The sequence below is a fragment of the Myotis brandtii genome, unplaced genomic scaffold (assembly GCF_000412655.1).
Source record: "Myotis brandtii unplaced genomic scaffold, ASM41265v1 scaffold855, whole genome shotgun sequence".
NCBI lineage: Eukaryota > Metazoa > Chordata > Mammalia > Chiroptera > Vespertilionidae > Myotis > Myotis brandtii.
In genome coordinates this window covers 391908-399218 of record NW_005371476.1, presented here as the reverse complement: position 1 = coordinate 399218, position 7311 = coordinate 391908, and the positions used below count along the sequence as shown (strand labels likewise).

The following is a 7311-nucleotide window of genomic DNA, read 5'->3' as shown; positions in this document are numbered from 1 at the left end:
GACGGGGGGCTGTCACATTCACACCTTGGCCTCCGCTCTGCTGCTCCCTGGTTTAGAAGGTCCTCATCCTTCCTCCCTCTCTTCCCTGCCTCTTTCCAGAACCTTCTCTGATAATGTGCTGAGAGCATTGTCACCCTCTGAAGCAGGGGTGGGGCACCTCTTCTCTGCCAGGGACCACTGGATGTTTATAATATCGTTCGCGGGCCATACAACAGCAGCAGCTTAAAAACCAGCCCGCTCTGTTTGGCCAGACACTTAATTAACTCGCCCCTCGTGCCTGGGCAGGGCCGGACCAAAGGATTGCGTGGGCCTTACGTGGGCCGCGGGCCGGACGTTCCCCACCCCTGCTCTAAAGTCCCACCGAGGCTCGGTGTGGCCCCCGGCCCCCTGGGAGCTCAGCAGGGGGATCTGGCCTCCGTTAGTGCTGAGGTCCGGGGAGCGGGAATGTCCGGGGCACAGACACCTCGCACTGGTCACCCCGTTCTGGCTCCGGGCAGAGAAGTGACCTGTGCGGTTGAATACCCGCCCGACGGCCTAGCTTAGTGCTGGGCGCATGGTGGCTGCTGTACCCTGTCTTCTTCTCTTCCCCTCTCCTGTGCACGCCGTCGCCTCCTTTCCCCTCAATTCCTCTGCACTGTCCTCAGACACAGGGGGTCCTTGTGCCCTTGAGGCTTTAAGGCGGTGCCCTCGCCCCCATGGAACTTCAAAGCCCCCGAGACGCTGCAGCGATTGTGGGGCTGCTTTTCTGCTCCCGCCGCCCCGGTCCTGGCACCGCTATCTGGGCCCTGGTGCAGAGCAGACAGGGTGCTTCTCGAGACGGGGGGACCTCCTGGGGGAGACCCCCATCGACCCGGCTTTGGTCGGGCGTCTCGTCCTGTGGAGTGAGGGAAGTGCTAGGGTGAGGCCCACCTACCCCTGAATGAGTCTTTGGAAAGGACTGGGGGCTGAGCAGTCATAGCATCACCCCCCCTTCCCCACCAGCTCCCCCACCTTCTCTCGTCCAGCCTGCGCCCTGTGGGCCTGGCGGGCAGTGTGGCTTCTGAGGGCTCTGCAGGGGCCTGTGCTCTGAGCTGGTGCTTCACCCCCCTCACAGCTCCCGGCCGGCAGCCGGCATTCGGTGCGAGCTGATGGCAGCCTCCACCTGGACCGGGCGCTGCAGGAGGACGCGGGGAAGTACAGCTGCGTGGTCACCAACACGGCCGGCTCCCAGCACAGGCATGTGCAGCTGGTCGTCCAGGGTGAGTCCTGGGGCCCAAGGTTGTGGGGTGGGGGAAGGTGCGTGGGGGGAACTTGATCTTGAATACCTTTGTTTAAAAAAAAATTGCACAAGTAGTACATAGTCACTGTAGGAAATTGAGAGACCAGACAGGTAAGTAAAAAATACTCCTATAATACGCAAAGCTAAGATTAACCAGAATAACTTTACATTTTAGTGTGTATCTTTCATACTGTATACACATGTGAGCTTACACACACACCAATCACCATCACCACCCCTGCTAAAGCTACACTGTGCTAAGTTATATAAGTTATATAAGTTATAACTTGTATATAAGTTATATAAGTTATATACTTTCAAAAAGTAGTTTTATTAATTTTTGGAGAAAGAGAAAGGGAGAGGGAGAGAGAGAGAGAAAAAAGAAACATTGATGTGAGAGCGAAACATTGATGGGCTGCCTCCTGCATGTCCCCTACTGGGGATCGAGCCCACAACCCCAGGCATATGCCCTGATCAGGAATGAAACGGGCAATTTTTTGATTCATGGGACGACACCCAACGGACTGAGCCACACTAGCCAGGGCTAAATCACACATTCTTTATATAAATTATATATGCGTCTATATTTCTACCCACCTGTGTATGAATTCCTTATAAACACATACACATACATGTGTTTACGCCACGCCAGGGCCACATCATTACACCGCTGTCTGAGCCTGCGTGTTTCCCATGGCACTAGATTTTATAATGTTTTCTATCAGTAAGTTCCCAGAGCCTCGGCCTAAGGCTGCGTGCGCTGCGTGCCCTGCATGGATGAGCCGTGAGCCTCTAGCCTGTCCCCTCGCATGAGCACCCCGGAGTCACCGTCCGTGCCTCCACCTTTGCCCACGGGGCCGAGTGTCCTTAGGACAAACCCCTTAATGTGGAGTTGAGCGCTGAGTCCCGGAGGTGGCCCATTTTTAGGGCTTTTCGTGTGTTTTTCCCAGTTCCTCTCCCATGCACAGCGCCCGAGTCCCTGCTTCCCTTCGCCCTCCCACCCAGGTGCCTCGTTCTCTTTTGTGTAAGACGAGATGTTTAAAGGAAGCCTGGTTATATTTTGTCATTTACCACGTCTGTTAATACCCTCTTTAAAAAAAATCTTCTTTCATAAAATCCCCACGGAGTGAGCGGGAAGAATCCACTATTCTCCATTTTTTAGGGGAAAACCAACGTTCGGGCGGAGGCTGAGCCTCGAGCCCAAGTGTCTTGTGTCCCCATAATTCCCACAGGGGTCAGAGGTGGGGCGCAGGCCACACGGAGACCTCTGTGGGGTTCTGCGTATGCTTCACTTCATTGTCATCACTGCTCCAGGAGTGGGCTTCCTGAAGTTAAGGCGGCCGGGGCTCAGAGAGGGGAGGCGCTCCTCCAGGTCACAGGGTCCGCGGGCCAGGCTGCCTTCGCAGAGCGAGTCCCGGGGGGTCGGGTGGGTGCGTGAACGCGCTCCGGTCTCCCCCACCCCCCACTCCTCTTAGAGACCCCGTTTCTGTGCTTGAGGATCGGATGGTGCCCAGGTGGCTGTGGCACTTGTTCCCAAGTCCACCTGTTCTGTGAATTCTATTTTTTGCCATTTCTCATCCGTCCACCCTCAGAGAGTGGGCAGTGACTTGGGGTTCATTTCGTTGTTTTTGCTGATCAAGGAGTATGGGTGCCAAGAGATGAAACGGTTTATCCAAAGTCCCAGAGCGCAGAAATGGCACGGCTGGTTCCCAGGCACGGCTGCCCTCTGCCTGGGGCCTGACCGCACAGCAGCGGTGGCTGAGGGACCACGCCTTTGTGTTCTGCTGCTGACATTGTTGCTTTTAAATTGTGTTAAAATCTACATAACAGAGCTTACCATTTAAAAAATATTGTTATTAACTCCAGAGAGGAAGGGAGATGGAGAGAGAAACATCCATGATGAGGGAGAATCATTGATCGGCTGCCTTCTGCACGCCCCCTTATTGGGGATCGAGCCCGCAACCCGGCATGTGCCCTGACTGGGAATCGAACCGGTGACCTCTTGGTTCCTGGGTCGATGCTCAACCACTGAGCCGCACTTGTCGGGCCCCATTTTAACCATTTTTAAGGGCACAATCTAGTGGCACGAAGTAGATGTATATTGTTGCCTAACCGTCACCACCATCATCTCCAGAACTTTCCCATCTTCGCAAACAGAAACTCTGTCCCCATGAAACACTGACTCCCATCCTCCCCCAGCCCCTGGCGCCCCGCATTCTACGTCCTGGCTCTCTGGTTTGCCCACTCCGGGCGCCTCGGATAGAGGGAGTCACGGAGTATTTGTCCTTCTGTGTCTGGCTTATCTCCCTTGGCATCATGTCCTCAAGTTCGTGCCTGGGGCAGCACCAGATCTCTCCTCCTTATCAAAGCTGGGGAATGCTCAGTATGGACACACCGAATCCTGTTCATCCATCATCCGTTGATGGGTATTTGATTGTTTCTGCTTTGGGCCAGTGTGGATATTGCTGTGAACTGTGGTTTACGAAACTGGTTGTTGTTTTCTTAAAGTGCCCCCTAGAATCCGGCCCACTGCCACCCACCACGTCACCAACGAAGGGGTTCCGGCCTCTCTCCCCTGCGTGGCCTCAGGAGTCCCCACCCCCACCGTCACCTGGACCAAGGTAGGCGGAGCCCGTGGCCACTGAGGGTAACAGAGGGCCAGGCCCCGTGCATCATGGGAGGGGAGCGATGCACATGCCGGGGGTGTGGGCTCTGCTGACGTCACTCACCAGTGACTCCACCACAGGAGACCAATGCCCTGGCCTCCGGCGGTCCCCACTACAATGTGAGCAAGGATGGCACCTTGGTCATCGCCCAGCCGTCCCCCCGGGACGCAGGGGCCTACGTCTGCACGGCCACCAACAGCGTGGGCTTCTCTAGCCAGGAGATGTGGCTGTCCGTCAACAGTGAGTGAAGGCTGCCCCCATCCTGGGGTTGGGGGGGCTCGGCAGGCGTGGAGTCAGGACCGGGACCCTGACCGTACGGCATCTTCCCTGTGCCCTGATCAACCTGCCCCCACACTCCCCAAGGAACGCTCCAGCCAAAGCCGGCCTCCTGGAGCGCTGTCCCTAGCAGTGAGGACGTGCTCAGAGAGCGGCTCCCACTCGCGTAGACGTGAAATCGTGTGGTGGTTGTCTTCCTCCGTCTCGGCCTTTGTAGCCAGTGTGGGGAAGCCGTCACACGAACAAGCCTCAGAAAGACACACAGCCCTACGCTGGGCCCCCGCCCCGCACTGGGCACCCCCTGCCAGCCTCTCCTCCTGATGCTCTGTGCCCAGACCCTCTGACTTCCTTCCAATTCCTCGAATGGGCCATTGTGCCGCAGGGCCTTTGCACGTGCGGTTCCTTCCGTTTAGAAGGCCCTCCCCCACCTCTTGGCCCAGCCGACTCCTCCCGTCCACAGATCTCAGTTCTCCCTGATCCCTCGGGCTGAGTCAAATCACCTTGCTGTGGAGGGTGGACGAGACCCTTCACAATGCCCGTCACAACTGTGAGCACATAAATATTGTGCACGAGCCGTTGGGCACCAGTGCTCCCTGTGGCCCCGTGCGCTGTGAGGACCAGGGCGGGGCCTGGCCTTGCTGCTATTTCCCCGCGGGCACCGCAGAGCTGGGCACCGCAGAGCTGGGCCCTCAGTAGCCGTCTGGCCGAGTGAGCAGGCGCACGGCCGGTCTTCTATCATTTACTCTCAGAGCCGGTCTTTTCATGTTGCAAACATTTTTTTGCCAGCGGGGTCTCTCTCAGCGTCATGATGTATAGGGAGCTACACCAGGGTTGCCTGGGCCTCCACACCCCCAGCTGGCTGGCCTGGGTGGTTATGGGTGCTCGGACAGGTCCTGGGTGCCTTCCGTGTATGAGCACATGGCTGGAAATGTGGGGGGGGGCATAGAGAAGGAGGGGCTCGGGGTAGTCTCTGCCATCAGGAGCCTCCGCTTCATATGAGAGCCAGGTGATGGGCACAGGTTAGTGTAAACCCCCGATGGGGTTGGAGGAGGCCAGAGGGAGACTGGGTGTCACCTGGTGATTGGGTGTCACCTGGTGTCTGATGTGTGGGAGGAAGAGGGATGATCATGGGGGACAAGGTGGAGAGGGAAGAGGTGGAGGACAGGACCTGCCCAAATGTCCCCAGGGAAGGAGCAGCAGATGAAGAGAAGCTAGAAGCTGGGACGGGGGCACTGTGTCCGTGTCATCCTAGCAGAACGAGCTTCCAGAGGGAGGGTGGCGGTGGAGAGATTGGGGGGGGGAGGGACCGGGGAAACCGTCGGGTCAGAGCCCACCCCCAAACCTGCACTCCCCCATGATGACAGAGCCACACCCATCCTCTGTACCTCCCGGGAGGCAGTGCCACCTCAGCTTCCTGGGGGAGCTGTCCTGGTCCCCTCGGGGCCTCGTCCCATGGCCCCCTGACCTGCTCACAGTTTCTGCCTGTTTCCACCAACAGCCAAGCCCAGGATCCACGGGAATTTCTCACGTGATGCCGACGAGCCTCTGAGAGTCACAGCCAAGGCCGGTGACGAGGTGACCCTGGACTGCGAGGCCCAAGGCTCCCCACCCCCACTGGTCACCTGGACCAAGGACTCCCACCCTGTGCCAGCCGCCCCTGACAGGTAACCCAGGTGCACGGGCAGGGGAAGAGCTTGGGGTTTAGGGGGAACCTGGCCTCAGGTGGCCAGTGGCCAGTGACCGGGCGTGTGAGGACCCTGTGGATGCTCCACGGGGTGTGCGTTCCCTTCTGCACACAGCGCTTTTGTCCCTGGTCCCCTGAAGCCGCTCCGAGGACCCTCAGAGGGTTCGTGACGCCCAGGGCGAGACCCCTTGGAAATGGCAGGCGCCCCACGTTTCACACCCCGGCTGCTGGGAGCTGCCCGCAGACTCTCCTGTGATCGGCACAGCAGCCCCCGATCTGAGCTGAACTGAGGCTTCTCCCTAACTGTCGGGTGTCCTGGGAGCGAAAGGGGGCTGGCTTGGGTCTCCTTCAAAGCCAGGCCGCACGCCCCCAGGCAGGGGTGTGGGCGGGGGGTAGTTCCAGGCAAGAGAGCCTTGACACTCCTGAAGCCCTTGACCCTCGGAGGCGGGGGGCGGCTGCGGCTCAGGCCGGTGACATCAGCCCTGGCAAGGCCTTTGAGACGTTCCAGACTAAGGTCTGTGCCGCCCCCACCCCTCTGACACCCACACGTGGGTCTCTATCTCAGAACATCTGTTTGCTGAGCCGTTCCAAACCTCCAGTCTGCAGGCAGCCGGGGTCCTGTGCCTGGGCTGGGTCCCCCCACCCCATGTCCTGTGGGTGTCTCTGCAGCTCCAGGTGGTGCGTAGGGGTGGGGGTGGGCAGCGGGGGGCGGGGGGAGGCCCCCCGCGTCTCTCCCCGGAGAGCCTGGTCCTAGCCCCTTGGCCAGAGAGCCTGGTCCCAGCCCCTTGGCTGGGCGGTGGCCGGCGGCCAGGTGCTTGTGAATTTACGACTTGTTGCTGACACGGGAAACCGCAATTCCCACGCGCTCACCCCTCTTGTTGTGATGTGCGACGGACCATCCGGGAGCCGTAAATCTGTGGAGCCGCTTTTGCAATCCTGGGTTCTGCTCTGTTCCCTCTCCCCTGCCCTCTCCGCTTCTTGCGGGCTTCCAGCTCTCTCTGAGATTTATGAGATCTGGGAGTTTATCTCAATGAGGAGGAACATGGGCCTGGGGGCGGGGCGGGGTGAGGAGCACAGACCCTGGAGCCCATCAGCCTTGAGCGCTGATCCCAGTGGGCCCTTCCAGTCGTGCGGCCGCGGGCCTCCATCTGCAGCGTGGCCGCGGTTTAAACAGTGCTCGTGCGGCTGGTGATGGATGTGCGACGCTTGGTCCGTCCTGAGTGCCCGAGCGCCGCTCCCCCTGACAGTTTCCTGCTGCTGTTCACAAACCGAAGCATCGCTTCCAGCTTTTAAAAGAGGTCACATCTGTTATCCCGTTTCACTTGCGTCCCCTTTGTTCAGTAGAAAAGCTTTATTGAGATGTAACTCACACGCTGTACAGTTCTAAGTCCGGTGCGTTCGGAGTTGTGCAATCATCACCGCCATCA

At 58.8% G+C, this 7311-nt stretch overlaps 1 protein-coding gene across 1 annotated transcript in view; it reads left to right on the top strand.

Annotated features, from left to right (window-relative positions):
* The window catches only part of HMCN2 (hemicentin 2), a 139122-nt gene that overhangs the window by 42676 nt on the left and 89135 nt on the right, over window positions 1-7311 (top strand). Inside the window, 4 exon segments of the mRNA XM_014532199.1 lie at window positions 1094-1238; window positions 3767-3879; window positions 4005-4164; window positions 5699-5864. Coding sequence (XP_014387685.1) covers window positions 1094-1238; window positions 3767-3879; window positions 4005-4164; window positions 5699-5864 — 584 coding nt within the window.